At 65.5% G+C, this 19961-nt stretch overlaps 2 protein-coding genes across 3 annotated transcripts in view; one reads left to right on the forward strand and one right to left on the reverse strand.

The window, feature by feature from the left end:
- LOC128849800 (TBC1 domain family member 17-like) overlaps nucleotides 1-17224 on the reverse strand; it is a 29468-nt gene extending 12244 nt beyond the window's left edge. The window contains exons 1-15 of one of the 2 annotated variants that reach the window (XM_054052419.1): nucleotides 17162-17224; nucleotides 16500-16583; nucleotides 15821-15883; nucleotides 15521-15617; nucleotides 14237-14417; nucleotides 12986-13079; nucleotides 12078-12194; nucleotides 11522-11650; nucleotides 10973-11064; nucleotides 9908-10002; nucleotides 7973-8071; nucleotides 5669-5769; nucleotides 5037-5128; nucleotides 3810-3901; nucleotides 1845-1955 (exon numbers count right to left, since the gene is read on the reverse strand). In XM_054052419.1, the coding sequence (XP_053908394.1) occupies nucleotides 1846-1955; nucleotides 3810-3901; nucleotides 5037-5128; nucleotides 5669-5769; nucleotides 7973-8071; nucleotides 9908-10002; nucleotides 10973-11064; nucleotides 11522-11650; nucleotides 12078-12194; nucleotides 12986-13079; nucleotides 14237-14417; nucleotides 15521-15617; nucleotides 15821-15883; nucleotides 16500-16583; nucleotides 17162-17185 (1470 nt within the window). In that variant the 5' untranslated portion in view covers nucleotides 17186-17224 and the 3' untranslated portion in view covers nucleotide 1845. Of the gene's footprint in view, nucleotides 1-1844; nucleotides 1956-3809; nucleotides 3902-5036; nucleotides 5132-5668; nucleotides 5770-7972; nucleotides 8072-9907; nucleotides 10003-10972; nucleotides 11065-11521; nucleotides 11651-12077; nucleotides 12195-12985; nucleotides 13080-14236; nucleotides 14418-15520; nucleotides 15618-15820; nucleotides 15884-16499; nucleotides 16584-17161 lie in introns of both variants that reach the window. The other variant, XM_054052418.1, reaches the window with a different exon arrangement.
- Nucleotides 17225-17554: 330 nt separating this feature from the next.
- LOC128849766 (proline-rich AKT1 substrate 1-like) lies at nucleotides 17555-19733 on the forward strand. Its single transcript, XM_054052311.1, has 4 exons — nucleotides 17555-17906; nucleotides 18356-18433; nucleotides 18778-18920; nucleotides 19599-19733. Exons 1-4 carry the CDS (start codon nucleotides 17555-17557, stop codon nucleotides 19722-19724), a joined length of 699 nt encoding a protein of 232 aa, XP_053908286.1. The 3' UTR covers nucleotides 19725-19733.
- Nucleotides 19734-19961: the final 228 nt, after the last annotated feature.

A 19961-nucleotide genomic window follows, 5' to 3' on the forward strand; every position in this document is an offset into this window, starting at 1 on the left:
CAGTGTCCCCATCCCAGTGTCCCCATCCCAGTGTCCATCCCAGTGTCCCCATCCCAGTGTCCCCATCCCGGTGTCCATCCCAGTGTCCCCATCCCAGTGTCCCCATCCCAGTGTCCATCCCAGTGTCCCCATCCCAGTGTCCATCCCAGTGTCCCCATCCCAGTGTCCCCATCCCGGTGTCCATCCCAGTGTCCCCATCCCAGTGTCCCCATCCCAGTGTCCATCCCAGTGTCCCCATCCCAGTGTCCATCCCAGTGTCCATCCCAGTGTCCCCATCCCGGTGTCCATCCCAGTGTCCATCCCAGTGTCCCCATCCCAGTGTCCCCATCCCAGTGTCCCCATCCCAGTGTCCATCCCAGTGTCCCCATCCCAGTGTCCCCATCCCAGTGTCCCCATCCCAGTGTCCATCCCAGTGTCCCCATCCCAGTGTCCCCATCCCAGTGTCCCCAATCCCATCTCGATGTCACTCCCCCGATCTCGACGTCCCCATCTCAATGTCCCCAATCCCATCCCAATGTCCCCATCCCCATTCTGGTGTCCCCGTCCCAGTGTCCCCAATCCCATCCTGGTGTCCCCATCCCCATCTCGATGTCACTCTCCCAATCTCCAAGTCCCCATCCCAATGTCCCCAAATCCCATCCCAGTGTCCCCATCCCCATTCTGGTGTCCCCATCCTGGTGTCCCCAATCCCATTCCGGTGTCCCCATCCCCATCTCAACATCACTCCCCCGACCTCAATATCCCCATCTCAATGTCCCCAATTCCATCCCAGTGTCCCCATCCCCATCTCGATGTCACTCCCCTGATCTTGATGTCCCCATCCCAATGTCCCCAATCCCATTCCGGTGTCCCCATCCCCATTTCAATGTCACTCCCCCGATCTCAATGTCCCCATCCCAATGTCCCCAATTCCATCCCAATGTCCCCATCCCCATTCTGGTGTCCCAACCCCTGTCCCCATCCCCATCCCATTGTCCCCATCCCCATCTCGATGTCACTCCCTGGATCTCGATGTCCCCATCCCAATGTCCCCAATCCCATCCCGGTGTCCCCATCCCCATTCTGGTGTCCCCATCCTGGTGTCCCCAGTCCCATCCCAATGTCCCCAATCCCATTCTGGTGTCTCCATCCCAATGTCCCCAATCCCATTCTGGTGTCTCCATCCCAATGTCCCCATCCCCATTCTGGTGTCCCCATCCCTGTCCCCATCTCCATCCCAATATCCCCAATCTCATCCCAGTGTCCCCAATCCCATCTCAATGTCACTCCCCTGATCTCGATGTCCCCATCCCAATGTCCCCAATTCCATCCCAATGTCCCCATCCCCATCCCGGTGTGTCCCCAATCCCATCCCAATGTCGCCATCCCGGTGTCCCCAATCCCATCCTGGTGTCCCCATCCCCATTCTGGTATCTCCATCCCAATGTCCCCAATCCCATTCCGGTGTCCCCATCCCCATCTCGATGTCACTCCCTGGATCTCGATGTCCCCATCCCAATGTCCCCAATTCCATCCCAATGTCCCCATCCCCATTCTGGTGTCCCCATCCCAGTGTCCCCATCCCGGTGTCCCCATCCCCATCCCGGTGTCCCCATCCCAGTGTCCCCATCCCGGTGTCCCCAATCCCATCCCGGTGTCCCCATCCCATTGTCCCCATCCCCATCTCGATGTCACTCCCCCGATCTCGATGTCCCCATCCCAATTCTGGTGTCCCCATCCCAGTGTCCCCAATCCCATCTCGATGTCACTCCCCAGACCTCGATGTCCCCATCCCGGTGTCCCCAATCCCATCCCGGTGTCCCCACCCCGGTGTCCCCACCCCGGTGTCCCCCCCCGCTCCGTACCTCATCGTCGTCGCTGTCCCCGTCGCTGTCCCCGATGTCCCCGATCATCTCCAGGAGAGCGCAGGTCACCACCACCAGGAAGTTGGGACATGGCAGCCCCGACAGCAGCACCTGAGCGCACGGACAGACGGACACAGGGGGGGGGACAGACGGACACGGGGGGGACATGGAGACAGATGGACAAGGGGGACACTATGTCCCCCCCATCCCAATGTCCCCTCCATGACCCCCCCCATACCCGTGTCCCCCCATCCCAATGCCACCCCTATGTCCCCCCAATCCCGATGTCCCCCCCGTCCCCGTGTCCCCCCCACCCTGATGTCCCCCCAATCCCAATGTCCCCACTGTGTCCCCCCAATCCCAGTGTCCCCCCAATGCCAATGTCCCCCCATCCCCAATGATGTCCCCCCCACCCCGATGTCCCCCCAATCCCAATGTCCCCCCATCCCCGATGATGTCCTCCCATGACCCCCCTATTCCCATGTCCCCCGTGTCCCCCCCCATCCTGATACCCCCCCATCCCAATGTGCCCCCCCGATGTCCCCCATCCCCGTGTCCCCCCCACCCCGATGTGCCCCCAATCTCGATGTCCCCCCAATTCAGATGTCCCCCGTGTCCCCCCACCCCGATGATGTCCCCCCAATCCCGATGTCCCCCGTGTCCCCCAATCCTGATGTCCCCCCGTCCCCGATGATGTCCCCCCACCCCGATGTCCCCCCAATCCTCATGTCTCCCCAATCCCGATGTCCCCCCCATCCTGATGTCCCCCCAATCTCGATGTCCCCCCAATCCCCATTCCCCCCGCGTGTCCCCCCAATGCTGATGTCCCCCCAATCCCGATTTCCCCCCCATGTCCCCCCCACCCCGATGCCCCCCCCAATCCTGATGTCCCCCCAATTCAGATGTCCCCCCACCCCAATGATGTTCCCCCCAATCCCAATGTCCCCGTGTCCCCCCCACCCCGATGTCCCCCTAATCCCGATGTCCCCCCATCCCCGTGTCCCCCTCGTGTCCCCCCCAATCCCCATGTCCCCCCCAATCCCCATGTTCCCCTAATTCAGATGTCCCCCCCATGTCCCCCCACCCCAATATCCCCCCAATCCCGATTTCCCCCCCGTGTCCCCCCAATCCCAATGTCCCCCCCCACCCCGATGTCCCCCATCCCCGTGTCCCCCCAATCCCGATGTCCCCCCCAAACCCGATGTCCCCCCCAATCCCCATGTCCCCCCATCCCCGTGTACCCCCCAATGTTCCCCACAATCCCCGTGTCCCCCCACCCTGATGTCCCCCCAATCTCGATGTCCCCCCAATCCCCATGTCCCCCCCAATCCCCGTATCCCCCCCATGTCCCCCCCCCGATGTCCCCCCATGTCCCCCCCACCCCGATGTCCCCCCCAATCCTGATGTCCCCCCAATTCAGATGTCCCCCCACCCCAATGATGTTCCCCCCAATCCCAATATCCCCCGTGTCCCCCCCACCCCGATGTCCCCCCCAATCCCCATGTCCCCCCATGTCCCCCCCAATCCCCATGTCCCCCCAATCCCAATGTCCTCCCGATGTCCCCCCCATCCCCGTGTCCCACCGTGTCCTCCCAATCTCCATCCCCCCAATCCCGATGTCCCCCTCGTGTCCCCCCCATCCCTATGTCCCCCCCATCCTGATGTCCCCCCAATCCCAATGTCCCCCGCGTGTCCCCCCAATGCTGATGTCCCCCCCACCCTGATGTCCCCCCAATCCCCATGTCCCCCCCAATCCCCGATGTCCCCCCCAATGCCGATGTCCCCCCCCATCCCTGTGTCCCCCTGTCCCCGTGTCTCCCCCAATCCCCATGTCCCCCCCATCCCAATATCCCCCTCCATGTCCCCCCAATCCCTACGTCCCCCCCAATCTCGATGTCCCCTCACCCCCATCTCCCCCCCCATCCCCATGTCCCCCCCCGTGTCCCCCCGATGTCCCCCCGGTACCTCCCAGAGCCGGAGGGTCCCCTGCACCCCGAGATGGGACTGGAAGCGCATCTGCAGCCATCGGACGCAGCACCCCCGGAGCGCCCCCGTCTCTGGGGGGGCAAAAATAGGGGGGTGTCACCCTGGGGGGGCCCTTAACTGGGGGGGGCTCCCCATTTTGGGGGGTCCGGGAGCCCCCACAACCCTCCCGGATTGGATTTGGGGGGGGGTTTTCCTAATTTGAAGGGCACTGAGTGCCCCCCCGCTGCATTTCGGGGTATCCCCCCTCGCTAAGGATGTGTTTTGGGGTGCTCCCCCCAAACCGTGCTGTGCCTCCCCCCCCCCCCCTGCTTTTTTGGGGACCCTCATCTCTTTCAGGTGGTTGGAGCCCCCCCAAGAGCTGTTTTTGGGGTGCGTCCCTCCAATTTTTGGGGTCCCTCTCTCTGTTTTGGGGTGCCAGACCCCACCAAAGCCTGACTTTGGGGTGCTTTTCCCCAATTTTGGGGTCCCTCCCCTCTGTTTCGGGGTGCCAGCCCCCACCAAAACCTGATTTTGGGGTGCTTTTCCTCAATATTGGGGTGTTCCTCTCTGTTTTGGGCTCCCAGACCCCCCCCAGCCCTGCTTTTGGGGTGCTTTTCCCCAATTTTGGGGTCCCTCCTCTCTATTTTGGGGTGCCAACCCCACCGCAGCCTGACTTTGGGGTGCTTTTCCTCGATTTTGGGGTATCCCCCTCTGTTTTGGGCTCCCAGACCCCCCCCAGCCCTGCTTTTGGGGTGCTTTTCCCCAATTTTGGGGTCCCTCCTCTCTGTTTTGGGGTGCCAACCCCACCAACGCCTGATTTTGGGGTGCTTTTCCCTAATTTTGGGGTGTCCCCCTCTATTTTGGGCTCCCAGACCCCCCTCACCCTGGTTTTGGGGTGCTCTTCTCTAACCTTGGGGTACCCCCCCTCTATTTTGGGCTCCCAGACCCCCTCACGAGCCTGCTTTTGGGGTGCTTCTCCCAAGTTTTGGGGTCCCCACCTCTCTTTTGGAGTGCTTTTGGCCGATTTTGGGGTGCTCCCCCTCTGCTTATCCCCCCAAAACCCCACTCCTTTTGGGGTGCAACAGTTTGGAGGTATTTCCCATCATTCTTTTTTTTCGGGGGGGTCCTCTTCCTTCCAAGGTTTCTCCTTCAATTTAAGGGTCCCCTCCCAGGTTTTAGGGCCCCCCTCAGGTTTTGGGGTTCCCCCCCGATTTTGGGGTGCCTCACCCAGCCGGTGGCCGATGTCGGGGTGCAGCGCCCGCACCAGTGCTCCCAGTTGCCCCAGTTGCCGCTTCAGCCCCTCCGGGCCCGGCCCAAAGCTGCTGCCCTGGGAAAGGGGGGGGGGGCAAAAAATGGGGGGACCCCCCCCAAAACCCACCCCGACTCCTCAACCTCCGACCCCCTCAACCCCTTTGAACCCCAAAAAACACAGATCCCCTCCAAACCCCCCAAAATCCCCTTCGTACCCCCCCAACACCTCTAAGCCCCCCCCAACCCTCTGACCCCTCCTTAATTTTGGGGTCCCCCCCAATTCCAAGCTGCCCCCCCCATTCAATCCCCCCAATTTTAAGTGGCCCCCCCTCACCCAACGCCCCCCCCCCCCACTCCCATTTCTCCTCCCACTTTCCCCCCACCCTCCCCTCCTGCCCATTTTGGGGTCCTCCTTTCATTTTTGGGGTCTCCCCCAAATTTGGGGTCCCCCCCATTCAATTCCCCCCCCACCCCTCTAATTTTGGGTCCCACTCCTCACGTACCCCCCTCTCATTTCTCCTCACCCTCCCACTTCCCCCCCCCCCCTTTCCCCTTCCCCCCCCCCCATTTTGGGGTCTCCCCCTATTTTTGGGGTCCCCCCCCCTCACCACCATCTCCATGAGACTGCAGAACCCCCAAAACGCCCCCACTTCTTCGGGGGTGACGGTCAGGAGGGGGGTCAGGATCTCGCTCATCCCCCCCACATATCCTGGGGGGCCATGGGGGGGGGTCAGCAGGAGCACCCCCAAATCCACTGGACCCCCAAGAACCTCAATTTCCCCCCAGACCCCCCAGAACCCCCCCAGGGACCCCCAGACCCCCCAAGACCCTCCTGGGGACCCCAAAACCCCCCCAAAGACTCCTATGAAGACCCCCACACACAGCCTCTTTGGGGACCCCCAGAACCCCCAAACCCATCCCAATGACTCTCATAAGGACCCCCCAACCCTTCGAGGGACCCCCAAATCCACCCCAGGATTCTCACAGGGAGCCCCAAACCCTTCCAGGGACCCCCAAGAACCCCGAAATCCACCCCAAGACTCTCATAAGGACCCCCCAACCCTCATGGGGATCCCAGGACCCCCCCAAGAACCCCAAATCCACCCCAAGACTCTCATGGGGACCCCCCCCCAACCCTCATGGGGACCCCAGGACCCCCCCAGGGACCCCCAGACCCCCCAAGACCCTCCTGGGGACCCCAAAACCCCCCCAAAGACTCCTATGAAGACCCCCCCACACAGCCTCTTTGGGGACCCCCAGAACCCCCAAACCCATCCCAGGGACTCTCATGGGGACCCCCAGACCCCCCCAAACCCACCCCAGGACTCTCATGGGGACCCCCAGACCCCCCAAATCCATCCCAAGACCCCCCTGGTGACCCCAAAACCCCTCTAAAGACTCCTATGGAGACCCCCAGCCCCTTTAGGGACCCCCAAATGCACCCCAGGACCCTCATGGGGACCCCCCAGGACCCCCTCAAGACCCCCCAAATCCACACCAATGGCCTCATGGAAACCCTAAGACACCCCAAAATCCTTATGGAGCTTCTCCAGTCCCCCCGCCAGGGACCCCCAGAAACCCCAAAGACCCCCCAAACCTTCCCCAGGACCCCCAAACCCACACCCAGACCCTCGTGGGGACCCCCCGAGGGACCCCAGGACCCCCAAACCACCCCCTAAAACGCTCATGAAGACCCTCCTCACCCCTTCGTATGGACCCCAAGAACCCCTAAACCCTCGTGTGGACCCCCAAACCACCTCAGGACCCCCCTCAACCCCCCCCAGGACCCCCAAACCACCTCAGGACCCCCCTCAATCTCCCCCAGGACCCTCAGAGAGACTCTCCAGCTGCTCTAGGGACCCCCAGAACCCCCAAATCTCACCAGGGACCCCCAAAGCCCCACAAGACCCTCATAGGGATCCTCCAGCCCCCTAGGGACCCCCAAACCTCCCCGGGACCCCCTCCAACGCCCCGGGACTCTCATATGGATCCTCCAGCCCCCCCTAGGGACCCCCAAACCTGCCCGGGACCCCCTCCAACCCCCCCTGGGTCCTCACGGAGACCCTCCAGCTCCTCTAGGGAACCCCCAAACCCCCCCAAGACCCCCCCAATCCCCTCATAGGGATCCTCCAGCCCTCCTAGGGACCCCCAAACCTCCCCTGGACCCCCCCCAACCCCCTCATAGGCATTCTCCAGCCCCCCTAAGGACCCCCAACCTCCCCAGGACCCCCTCCAACCCCCCTGGACCCTCATAGGGATCCTCCAGCCCCCCTAGGGACCCCCAAATCTCCCCGGGACCCCCTCCAACCCCCTCTGGGTCCTCACGGAGACCCTCCAGCTCCTCTAGGGAACCCCCAAACCCCCCCAAGACCCCCCCAATCCCCTCATAGGAATCCTCCAGCCCCCCTAGGGACCCCCAAACCTCCCCGGGACCCCCCCCAACCCCCCTGGACCCTCATAGGGCTCCTCCAGCCCCCCTAGGGACCCCCAAAGCTCCCCGAGACCCCCCCCAACTCCCCCCCCGGGTCCTCATGGAGACCCTCCACCTTCTCTAGGGAACCCCCAAAGCCTCCCCAAGACCCCCCCCCAGCCCCCCAAGACCCTCATAGGCATCCTCCAGCCCCCCTAGGGACCCCCAACCTCCCCGGGACCCCCCACAACCCCCCCCCGGGTCCTCACGGAGACCCTCCAACTCCTCTAGGGAACCCCCAAACCCCCCCAAGACCCCCTCAACCTCCCCGGGACCCCCCCAACCCCCCCTGGACCCTCATAGGGCTCCTCCAGCCCCCCTAGGAACCCCCAAATCCCCCCAAGAACCCCCAGTACCCCATCCGAAACCCTCATGGAGCCCCCCCCCCCAGGCTCTCTAGTGACCCCCACGCCCCCCCCCCGGCCCCCCAAATCCCCCTCACCCAGATCGAAGTGGTACATGCAGTAAGTGAGGAGAATGTCACGCAGCAGCGCCCGCTCGGGGTCGGTGACATCGGGGTGCGAGCGATCCAGGTCCCGTTCTGGGGGGGCACGGAGAGAGAGGGGGGGGCAGTAAAAGGCATATGGAGCAGCTCAGGCAACAGGGGGGGCAATAGAGAAGATGTGGGGCAGGTTGGGGGGCTGTAGGGCAGATGTGGGGGGCAATAGAGGGGCTGTGGGGCAGATTTGGGGGCTGTAAAGTACACGCGGGGGTCAATAGAGGGGCTGTGGGGCAGATCTGGGGGGCAATAAGGGGATATGAAGCAGATCTGGGGGGCAATAAGGAGATATGAGGCAGATTTGGGGGGGCAATAGAGGAGCTACAAGGCAGATTTGGGGGCTGTAAAGCAGATCTGGGGCGCAATAAAGGGGCTGTGGGGCAGATTTGGGGGCTATGGGGCAAATTGGGGGGCAATAGAGGGGCTGTGAGGCAGATTTGGGGCTGTAAAGTACATGCGGAGGGTAATAGAGGGCCTGGGGGGCAGATCTGGGGGGCAATAAGGGGATATGAGGCAGATTTGGGGGGCAATAGTGGAGCTGTGGGGCAGATTTGGGGGCTGTGGGGCAAATTGGGGGGCAACAGAGTGGCTGTGGGGCAGATCTGGGGGGCAATAAGGGGATATGAGGCAGATTTGGGGGGCAATAGTAGAGCTGTGAGACAGATTTGGGGTCTGTAAAGCAGATCTGGGGGGCAATAAAGGGGCTGTGGGGCAAATTTAGGGGCTATGGGGCAAATTGGGGGGCAATAGAGGGGCTGTGGGGCAGATCTGGGGGGCAATAAGGGAATATGAGGCAGATTTGGGGGGCAATAGAGGGGCTGTGGGGCAGATCTGGGGGGCAATAAGGGGATATGAGACAGATTTGGGGGGCAATAGAGGGACTGTGGGGCAGATCTGGGGGCTGTAAAGCAGATTTGGGGGCTATGGGGCAAATTGGGGGGCAATAGAGTGGCTGTGGGGCAGATCTGGGGGGCAATAAGGGGATATGAGGCAGATTTGGGGGCAGTAGAGGGGCTGTGGGGCAGATTTGGGGGCTGTAAAGCAGATTTGGGGGGCAATAAAGGAGCTGTGGGGCAGATTTGGGGGGCAATAAGGGGATATGAGGCAGATTTGGGGGGCAATAAGGGGATATGAGGCAGATCTGGGGGGCAATAAAGGGGCTGTGGGGCAGATTTGGGGGCTATGGGGCAAATTGAGGGGCAATAGAGGGGCTGTGAAGCAGATTTGAGAGTACAGGGGCCGGTTTTGGGGTGCAAGGAATCGGTTTTGGGGTGCAAGGATCCAGTTCTTAAGATACAGGAGCTGCTTTTGGGGTGTAGAGCATCAGTTTTGGGGTGTAAGAACCCACTTTTGAGGTGCAACAGATCCGCTTTAGAGAGCAAAGGATCCGTTTTGGGGATACAGAGTTGTTTTGGGGGTGCAAAATCCCGGTTTTAGGAATACAAGGACCAGTTTTAGGGTGCAAAGGCTCAGTTTTGGGGGTACTGAGGCAAATTTTGGGGTGCAAGAGGCCAGTTTTGGGGGCGCAGGAGCCGATTTAGGGTGCAAGGAGCCAGTTTTGGGTGCACAGTGGCCACTTTTGGGGTGCAAGAAGCCAGTTTCAGGGGCACAGTGGCCACTTTTGGGGTGCAAGGCACCAGTTTTGGCGGCACAGGGGCCGGTTTTGGGGTGCAAGGAGGCAGTTTTGGGGGTACAGTGGCCAAATTGAGGTGCAAAAGGCTGGGTTTGGGGGTGCAGGGTGCAGTTTTGCAGTGAAAGGAGTCAGTTTTGGGCGTATAGCCGCTAGTTTCGGGGTGCAAGAGATCAGTTTTGGGGGTGCCAGGTACCGGTTTTGGGGTGCACGAGGTCAGTTTTGGGGTGCGGGGTTTCGGGGCTCACCCAGGCGCTGTCGGTAGCGCTGGAAGGCGCTGTTCCTGCGCTGCTGTCCGGGGCTCAGCGACCGCCACTGCAGCTTCATCCGGAAATAATCCCCCCTGCGCCCCCAGAGCTGCACCCCAAAACCTCCACAGCCTCCCCAAAACACCCCCAAACCACCACAGCTCCCCCAAAACCCCTAAAGCCCCCCCAAACCACCGCAGACCCCCCCTGACCCCCTTACAGACCCCCCAAACCACCACCCACAGCCACCCCAGACCCCTTTACAGCCCCCCAAAAACATCACGGCTCCCCCTGATCCCCTTATAGCCCCCCCAAAAACATCACGGCTCCCCCTAACCTCCTTACAGCCCCCCCCAAACCACCACAACCCCCCTGGAACCCCCTCTAGCCCCCCCAAACCCTCCCCACCCCCCGAAATCCAGCCCCCAGCCCCCTAACCCCCCCTCCAGCCCCCCCAAACCTTCCCCAGCCCCCCCAAATCCATAACCCAGTCCCCTAACTCCCCTCCAGCCCCCCCAAACCCTCCCCAGCCCCCCCAAATCCAGCCCCCAGTCCCCTATCTCCCCCTCTAGCCCCCCACAACCCCCCCCAGCACCCCCAAATACAGCCCCCTAAGTCCCCCTCTAGCCCCCCCAAACCCTCCCCAGCCCCCCCAAATCCAGTCCTCAGCCCCTAACCCCCCCTCTAGCTCCCCCAAACCTTCCCCAGCCCCCCCAAATCCAGCCCCCAGCCCCCTAACCCTCCTCCAGCCCCCCAAACCTTCCCCAGCCCCCCCAAATCCAGCCCCCAGCCCCCTAACCCCCCCTCCAGCCCCCCCCAAACCCACCCCAGCCCCCCCAAATCCAGCCCCCAGCCCCCTAACCCCCCCCTGTAGCCCCCCCAAATCCAGCCCCCAGCCCCCTAACCCCCCTCCAGCCCCCCAAACCTTCCCCAGCCCCCCCAAATCCAGCCTCCAGCCCCTTAACGCCCCCTCCAGCCCCCCAAACCCTCCCCAGCCCCCCCAAATCCAGCCCCCAGCCCCCTAACCCTCCTCCAGCCCCCCCCTAATCCCCCGCAGCCCCCCACCTGCGGCTCCTCTCGCGGGGGTCGTGCCCCCCCCAGCCCCGCAGCCCCAACAGCCGCTCCCAGGCCTGGGGTCGCACGGGGGGGCTCAGGCCCTGGGGGGGGGGGGGGGAGAGAAAATATGGACATCAGGCCACGCCCATCCACACGCACAAACCCCGCCCACTTGCTATCATAGCCACGCCCACTCAGCCCCACCTCTTTACAGTCTCTTTTAGGTAAGCCACGCCCCCAGCACCCATGCCAAACCCCGCCCACTCTCACAGCCCCGCCCACTCTCACAGCCCCGCCCACTCAGGCTGCCCAAACGCAGCTGCCCGCTCCAAAGCCCCGCCCATACAAGCCCCGCCCCTAAACAACCCCATTCTCTATAGCCCTTGCCCCACTGAAGCCCCGCCCCCTTCCTACTCAGCCCAAAGCCCAGCCCCTTAGCAGCCCCGCCCACCCAATGTAGCCCCGCCCATTCACAGGCCCCGCCCCAATGAATGCACACACTGCCTAAGCCCCGCCCACACGCCAAAGCCCGCCCCTACAGCCCCGCCCCCTCCTCACCCCCCGGAAGATGCGCTCCCGCAGCCCCGCGGGGTCCAAGGTCCGCCCTTCGGGGTCGTGGCCCCGCCCCCACTCCTCCAGGGTCACCGGAGGGGCGCGCGGGGGGGCGGGACGCGGCCCCAGTGTTACCTGTGGGGGGAGGTCCTGAGGCTCCGCCTCTGCACAGGCCCCACCCACTGCACAGACCCCGCCCCCTCAAGCCCCGCCCCTGCGATTACACCCCTTTGTTGCCCCGCCCCTTTCTCCACAGACTCCACCCACTTCCTTTGCATAGCACAGCCCACACCCCTTTCTTCAAGCCCCGCCCACTCTCAAGCACCCGGTCACAATAGGCTCCGCCCCCACTCAGGCTCCGCCTTCTCTCTGCATGTAGTCTTTCGCTGAGACTCTGCCCTGTTCCAAGCCCTGCCCCTCCACAAACCACGCCCCTATTCCCAAACCACGCCTCCAAACCCACCCCCAAAGCGCTCCCTCCCAAAACCCCTATCCCACTGCCCTACACAGGCCACACCCCCTTCCCCAAGCCCCGCCCCTTTCAAGCCCCGCCCCCACTCACGCAGCTGATGACCTCAAAGGGGGGCTCGGGCTCCTCCCCGGGGTGGGGGCTCCGCGCCCCCCCCAGCAGGCGGCTCAGCCCCCCAACAGTGGCGGCCACCGGGCCCTGCAGCAGCCGCTGGCGGGGGGGAAAGGGGGATGAGACCCCCACCCCGGGACCCCCCAAAGACCCCTTCACCCCATCTGACACCCACTCAGGGACCCCCACCCTGAAATACCCCCCAGGGACCCCTGTCTGACACCCCTACATCACAGAACCCCCTTTGAGATCCCCCCCAGGGACCCCCACGCCACAGACCGCCACCCTGAGACCCCCCCAGGAACCCCCACGCCACAGACTCCCACTCTGAGACCCCCCCGGGGACCCCCTCGACCCCAGGACCCCCTATCTGAGACCCCTACATCATGGACCCCCCCTCTGAGACCCCCCCAGGAACCTCCACATCACAGACCCCCACCCTGAGACCCCCCCAGGAACCCCCACATCATGGATCCCCCTTCTGAGACCCCCCCCACGAACCCCCACATCACAGACCCCCACCCTGAGACCCTCCCAGGAACCCCCTCGACCCCAGGACCCCCCATCTGAGACCCCTACATCATGGACGCCTCCACCCCCCCCCCGAAACCCCTCCCCGACACCACCCCACGAACCCCCACATCACAGACCCCCACCCTGAGACCCCCCCCAGGAACCCCCACATCACAGACCCCCACCCTGAAACCCCCCCAGGGACTCCCTCCACTCCAGGACCCCCCATCTGAGACCCCTACACCATGAACCTCCCCTCTGAGACCCCCCCCAGACACCCCCACATCACAGACCCCACCCTGAGACCCCCCCATCTTTGGGAGCCCCAGAACCGCCCCCCCCCCCGGACCCCAGAGGTTTTTTGGGGGGCATTTTACCGTGACGAGCCCGGGGGAGGGGGGCAGTGGGGGGGGGTCGGGGCCGGGGTCCTGGGGGGTCACAACCAGCAGCAGTCGGGGGTCCTGGGGGCACCTGAAGGGGGGCAAAAAGGGGGGAGTCAGGAATGGGGGGGGCAAAATAGGGGGTTAGGAGTAAAGAGGAGAGGTCGGGGGGAGCAGAAATGGGGTTCAGGAATAGGGGAGGGGATGGGGGGGCAAAATAGGGGGTCCTGGGGGGGGCAATTGGGGGTCTGGGGGAGCAACTGGGGGTCTGGGGGGGCAGTTGGGGGTGCTGGGGGGGGCAATTGGGGGTGCTGGGGGGGCAACTGGGGGTCTGGGGGGTGCAACTGGGGGCCTGGGGGGGGGGGGAACTGGGGGTCGCAGGGGGGCAGTTGGGGGTCCCGGGGGGGCAACTGGGGATCTGGGGGGGCAGTTGGGGGTCTCGGGGGGGCTACTGGGGGTCTGGGGGGGCTACTGGGGTTCTGGGGGGGGCAGTTGGGGGTCCTGGGGGAGCAACTGGGGGTCTCGGGGCGCAGTTGGGAGTCCTGGGAGGGGCAACTGAAGGTCCTGGGGGGGCAACTGGGGGTCTGGGGGGGCAGTTGGGGGTCTCAGGGGGGCAACTGGGAGTCTGGGGGGGCAGTTGGGGGTCCCGGGGGGGCGGAACTGGGAGTCTGGGGGGGCAGTTGGGGGTCCTGGGGGAGCAACTGGGGGTCCCGGGGGGCAGTTGGGGGTCTGGGAGGGGGCAACTGGGGGTCCTGGGGGGGCAACTGGGGGTCTGGAGAGGCAGTTGGGGGTGCTGGGGGGGCAACTGGGGGTCTGGGGGGGGCAGTTGGGGGTCTCAGGGGGGCAACTGGGGGTCTGGGGGGGGCAGTTGGAGGTCCTGGGAGGGGCAACTGGGGGTCCTGGGGGAGCAACTGGGGGTGCCGGGGGGGCAACTGGGGGTGCTGGGGGGGGCAGTTGGGGGTCTCAGGGGGGGCAACTGGGGGTCTGGAGGGGGCAGTTGGGGGTGCTGGGGGGGCAACTGGGAGTCTGGGGGGGGCAGTTGGGGGTCTCAGGGGGGGCAACTGGGGGTGCCGGGGGGGCAGTTGGGGAGCAAAAATGTGGGGTCAGAAATGGGGTTCTGGAGGGGGGGGCAGAAATAGAGGAGTCATAAGTGTGTGGGGGGGGTTATTCTGGGGGGGGTTAAAAACAGGAGCTGAGGAATGTGGGGGTTCCGGAGAGCTCAGGAATGGGGGTCCCCCCCAGACTCACGGGCGCAGGCGAGGCCCGAGCAGCCGCAGCAGTTTTCGGGGTCCCCCCCGTGGGAAATGCAGGGGTGTCGCGGCGCCCCCCCCGCGGGGCAGCAGCACCACGAAGGGCCGATGCAGTCCGGGGGGGCTCCTGCGCAGCCCCCGCAGCTCCCGCAGCGCCAGGCGGAACCCCCCCCGACAGCCTGGGGAAAAGGGGGGGCACCCCAAAACCTACAGACACCCCCCAGCACCCCAACCCCCGTGCCCCCCCCCTCAAATCCATTCTATCCCCCCCCAACTCCCCCAAATCCACTCTCCCTCCCCCCATCCCCTGTGCCCCCCTCCAAATCCACTTTGTGCCCCCCCCAGGCCCCCCCAAATCTGCACTGTCCCCCTAAATCCTCTCCGTGCCCCCCAGGCTCCCCCAAACCCATTCTGTCCCCCCCAAACCCTCTCTGTACCCCCCAAATCCACTCTGTCCCCCCCACACCCTCTACATTCCCCCCCCGGCCCCCCCAAATCTGCTCTGTCCCCCCCAAGCACCCCCAAATCCGCTCTGTCCCCCCCAAACCCTCCCTGTCCCCCCCCCAGGCTCCCCCAAACCCGCTCTGTCCCCCCAAATCCTCCCTGTGCCCCCCCAGGTCCCCCCAAATCCGCTCTGTCCCCCCCAAATCCTCTCTCTCCCCCCCCCCGCACCCACAAATCCACTCTGTCCCCCCCAAATCCTCTCTGTCCCCCCTCAGCCCCCTCCAAATCTGCACTGTCCCCCCAAATCCTCTCCGTCCCCCCCCAGGCCCCCCCAAACCCACTCTGTCCCCCCCAAATCCTCTCTGTCCACCCCCAGGCCCCCCAAAACCCACTCTGAGCCCCCCAAATCCTCTCTGTCCCCGCCAAGACCCCCCCAAATCTTCTCTGTCCTGCCCAAAACCTCTCTGTACCCCTCAAATCTGCTCTGAGCCCCCCAAATCCTCTGTCCCCCACCAGCCCCCCCCCAAATCTGCTCTGTCCTGCCCAAAACCTCTCTGTACCCCCCAAACCCACTCTGTAACCCCCAAATCCTCTCCATCCCCCCTCAGGTCCCTCAAATCCCCTCTGTCCCCCCAAAATCCTCTCTGCGTCCCCCCCAGCCCCCCCCAAACCCGCTTTGTCCCCCCCAACCCTCTCTGCGTCCCCCTCAGCCCCCCCAAATCCTTTCTGTCCCCCCCTCAGGCCCCCCCAAATCTGCTCTGTCCCCACCCAAATCCCCTCTTTCCCCCAGCCCCCCCAAATCCACTCTGTCCCCCCAAATCCCCCCCTCCCCACTTACCGGGGGGCTGTGGGGGGGCCCGGGGGGGGCTCAGTACGGCCCAGTCGGGTTCGTAGCCGGGGTCTGGGGGGTCCTCCGCTTCCCCGGGGGGGGCGGGCTGGGGGGGGGGGCACAGATTTGGGGGGGTTAAAATGTTGGGGGGGCCCTGGGGGTGGGGGGTCACCTGCTGGCGGTAAAGGGGGAGCATAGGAAAGGTTAAGGGGGGCAATGGGGGGGGGCAAAGGGGGGGACAGAGATTGGGGGGGCACAAGGGGTTAATGGGGGGTCTGGGGGGCAACTGGGGGGGCAGTTGGGGGTCACCGTGTCATCAGGGGGGTCCCACGGCTCCTCCAGGGGTTCCCACTCCAGTACCACATCGTCTGCCTGCCCAAACCAGTATAAACCAGTATAAACCAGTAAAAACCAGTAAAAACCATTATACTTCCTCCCATGCCTTTTCACGCTTTCAACTTGCTCAGCACTTCCTGTCCCCCCAGTCTGCCCCAGTCCTGCCCCAGTGCCACCCAGTAACACCAGTACTCCACTTCCCACCCTCCCAGTCTCTCCCAGTTCCGCCCCCCGCGCTCCCAGTGCCTCCCAGTGCCCCCAAATGCCCTCCCAGTGCCTCCCAATCCTTCCCAGTGCCTCCCAGTTCCCCCACAACGCCCTCCCAGTGCCTCTCGACTCCCCCTAAAAGCCCTCCCAGTGCCTCCCAATCCTTCCCAGTGCCTCCCAGTGCCCCCACAACGCCCTTCCACTGCACCCCAACTCCCCCAAATGCCCTCCCAGTGCCTCTCAATCCTTTCCAGAGCCTCCCAGTGCCCCCACAATGCCCTCCCAGTGCCTCCCAGTACCCCCACAACGCCCTCCCAGTGCCTCCCAGTACCCCCAAATGCCCTCCCAGTGCCTCCCAATCCTTCCCAGTGCCTCCCAGTTCCCCCACAACATCCTCCCAGTGCCTCCCAATCCTTCCCAATGCCTCCCAGTGCCTCCCAGTTACCGCCAGGCGCACGCGCAGCCGCCCCTGCAGGGCGCCCTGCCGGATCCGGGTGGGGATGGAGACCCCCGGCAGCTCCAGCAGCACCTGGGGGGGACAGTGGGGACCCCGAGTGTCACCCCCGTCACCCTCAGACACCCCCATGTCACCCCCTGCCCCCCCATTACCTCCTGTCCCAATTCCACCCCGACCCCCCACGTCACCTTCTGTCACCCAATCCTTTGTCGCCCCATGTCACCCTCTGACCCCCTTCACCCCTAATGTCACCCCAATATCCCCCCCGACCCCCATGTCACCCCGACCCGTCACCCCAACACCCCAATGTCACCCCCTGCTCCCCCCCCGTCGCTCCCTGTCCCCCCCCAGTGTCACCCCATCCCCCCTCACCCCTAACGGCCCCTCCCTTTGTCACCAGTGTCACCCCCTGACCCCTCCATGTCACCCCCTGACCCCTCATCACCCCTAATGTCACCCCCTGACCCCCCCATGTCACCCCCTGACCCCTCATCACCCCTAGTGTCACCCCCCCCCCATGTCACCACCCCCCCAATAACAGCGGGGAGGGGACACGAAAGAGTGGGGGGGGGGGTTTGCCACTGTTGGGGTGACACAAACGGCAGCACCGGGGGGGGGTCACGGGCGGGGAGGGGGAGGGGGGGGCTCACCCTCCCGCCCGCCGCCTCCTCCATGTTCCGCTTCCGCCCGTAGCCCCGCCCCTTCCGGGAAGAACTCGGCCCACACAGAGCCACGCCCTTTAAACCACGCCCACAAATAAACCCGCCAATCAGAGCGCGTCTTCCCTTGTAGCCACGCCCCCTAGCTCGCCCGCCAATCACCGCGCTGCTCCCCTCAAGCCCCGCCCCTGCTTCCCCTCCCCGCTCCACTTCCGCCCCTCCCGCCGCTTCCGCCCCGCCCCTTCCGCCGCCGCCATCTTGGCGGGCGGTGCGCGCTCGGCTGGGCCCGCTCGTACCGGTGCCCCCCCCTTCCCTTTCTCCCCCCCTCCCCTCCGGTTCCCGTCCTCCCCTCCTCTCCCGCCGCCCCCGATGTGGGCCGCGCCGATGGGGGAGGGGCAGCGGGAGCGCTGGGCGGCGCTGGTGGCGGCGGCCGAGGGTTACCGGGGGGCGACGGGGGCCGAGGTGGTGGTGCTGACGGCCTGGGGGGGTCCGGGGGGGCCTCTCGCCTACGCCCACCACGGCCCCGGCCCTCTCGGAGCCGCCGCCCGCCGCTTCCTGCCCGATATCGCCGCCGCCCACCGAGCCCTCGCCCCTCCCCCCCCCCCCGGGGCCGCCCCTCCCCCCCCGGCCCGGACCCCCCCCCGGCGCGCCGCCACCCCCCCCGCCCGGGGAGAGAAGGGAGGGGGGGGCGCCAGGAGGAGGAGGAGGGGGGCGGCGCCTCCCAGTGACGTCACCGGTGAGTGGGGGGGCGAAGAGGGCGAGGGGGGACGTTGATGGGGGGGGGCTCTGGGGGGGAGGAGGTTCTCAGGGATGGGGGTGTGGGGGGCTTTGGGGGTCTCTGGGTGGAGGGGAACATTGGGGGGGTATTGGGGGGTTCTCAGTCCAGGGGGGTATTGGGGGGGCTCTCAGGCTTGGGGGGTATTGGGGGGCTCTCATGCCAGGGGGGGCTCGGGGGGTATTGGGGGGCTCTCAGGCCAGGAGGGGCTCGGGGGATATTGGGGGGCTTTGGGAGGGTATTGGGGGCGGGGGGGGGGGGGGTGAGATTGGGAGGGGTATTGGGGGAGGGCGGGGGGACACTGCAATGGGGGGGTTGGAATTGGGGGGGCACTGGGATGGGGGGAGGAGGAGGTGCATTGAGTGGGAACAATAGAGCCCCCCCTGACCCCCCCATGTATTGCCCCCCAGGGCTGTTCCTGATGGATGAGGATTGGGGGGGCCCCGAGGAGGAGCCGGGCCCCGATTCCGACCCGGAGAGCCCTGACGGTGGGGGGGGGTGGAATATTGGGGGGGGGAGGACAGGGAGGGTTGGAGGGTACTTAGGGGGTGATTTGGGGGGGGGGCATGTGATTGGGGGGGATTTGGGGGGCAGAAGGATGGGAGGGTCATGGATGGAGATTGGGGGCACTCAAAAGGGGGGGCGGAGGGGGTTTGGGGAGGAATTGGGGGAGACATGTGGGTGGGGGGGGGCAGGGAGGTCGGGGGGGGGGGGCTGTGAAGGGAGGGGCACAGTTTGAGGGGGTTTATTGAGACGGTTGTGGGGTTTGGGGGGGACCTCAGAGGATGTGGGGGTGCTGACCTTGGGGTGTATGTTTCCCCCCCCCCCACAGAAGGCAGTCCCGGGGAGGACCCCCCCGCGCCGCCCCCCCCGCCGCCCCCCGGGCCTCTTGCCCGCTCGCTGCCCGTCTGCGTCCCCGCGTGGCCCCTGCGCCCCCCGGCGCCCCCCCGGCCGCCCCCCGGCCACGGCCACAAGGTGAGGGGGGGGCTGCTGGGGGGCTGTACGGGCCTGGGGGGTTCTGTGGGACTGGGGAGGCTCTGAGAGTTTGGGGCTCACTGTGGGGCTGGGGGTGCTCTATGGGAGTGGGGGGGCTCTACAAGGTTGGGGGTCGCTGTGGGGTTCGCTGTGGGGCTGGGAGGGCTCTATGAGGTTGGGGGTTGCTGTAGGGCTGGGAGTGCTCTATGGGAGGGGGGGGGCTCTGTAGGAGTGGGGGGGCTCTACGAGGTTGGGGGTCACTGGGGGGGTCATTGTGGGGTTGGGGGGGCTCTACGGGAGTGGAGGAACTTTATGAGGTTGGGGGTCGCTGTGAGGTTTGCTGTGGGGCTGGGGGTGCTCTATGAGAGTGGGGGGGGCTCTGTGAGCTTGGGGGTCGCTGTGGGGCTCGATGTGGGGCTGGGGGGGCTCTGTGGGACTGGGGGGCTCTCTGAAGTTGGGGGTCGCTGTTGGGGGTTCTATGGGAGTGGGGGGGGCTCTATGAGGGTGGGGGTCACTGTGGGGCTGGGGGGGCTCTCTGGGAGTGGGGGGAGCTCTATGAGGTTGGGGGTCGCTGCGGGGGTTCTATGGGAGTGGGGGAGCTCTACGAGGTTGGGGTTCGCTGGGGGTGCGTCTCTCTGTGTCCCTGACCCCCCCCCCCCCCCCCGGTTCTCCCCCCAGGCCCCCCCAGACCTGGCGGCCATCGCTGCCTCCATGCGGGCGCTGGCGCTGCGGGGGGGGAACGACGGCACCGAGATGTTTGGGGACCTGCCCCGCCCCCGCCTGCTCGCCGGGGACCCCCCCTGACCCCCAAACCCCCCCCGACCCCCAACTTGGGGGGACGGTACCCCAAAATCCCCCCCCAGATGCTGACCGACACCCCCTGAGAACGAAGCTGCCAAGAAGAGGTTAAGGGGTGGGGGGGGGGCTCAGCATTTTGGGGTCTCCCCCAAATTAGGGTGGGGGGGCCCCCCCTAAGTTTGAAGGGGGGTGGCAGAGGGCCTTGGGGCCCCCCTGAAATGGGGAGGGGGGGCTCCTAATGGA

The sequence above is a fragment of the Cuculus canorus genome, chromosome 33, assembly GCF_017976375.1.
Source record: "Cuculus canorus isolate bCucCan1 chromosome 33, bCucCan1.pri, whole genome shotgun sequence".
In the NCBI taxonomy this organism is placed as follows: Eukaryota; Metazoa; Chordata; class Aves; order Cuculiformes; family Cuculidae; genus Cuculus; species Cuculus canorus.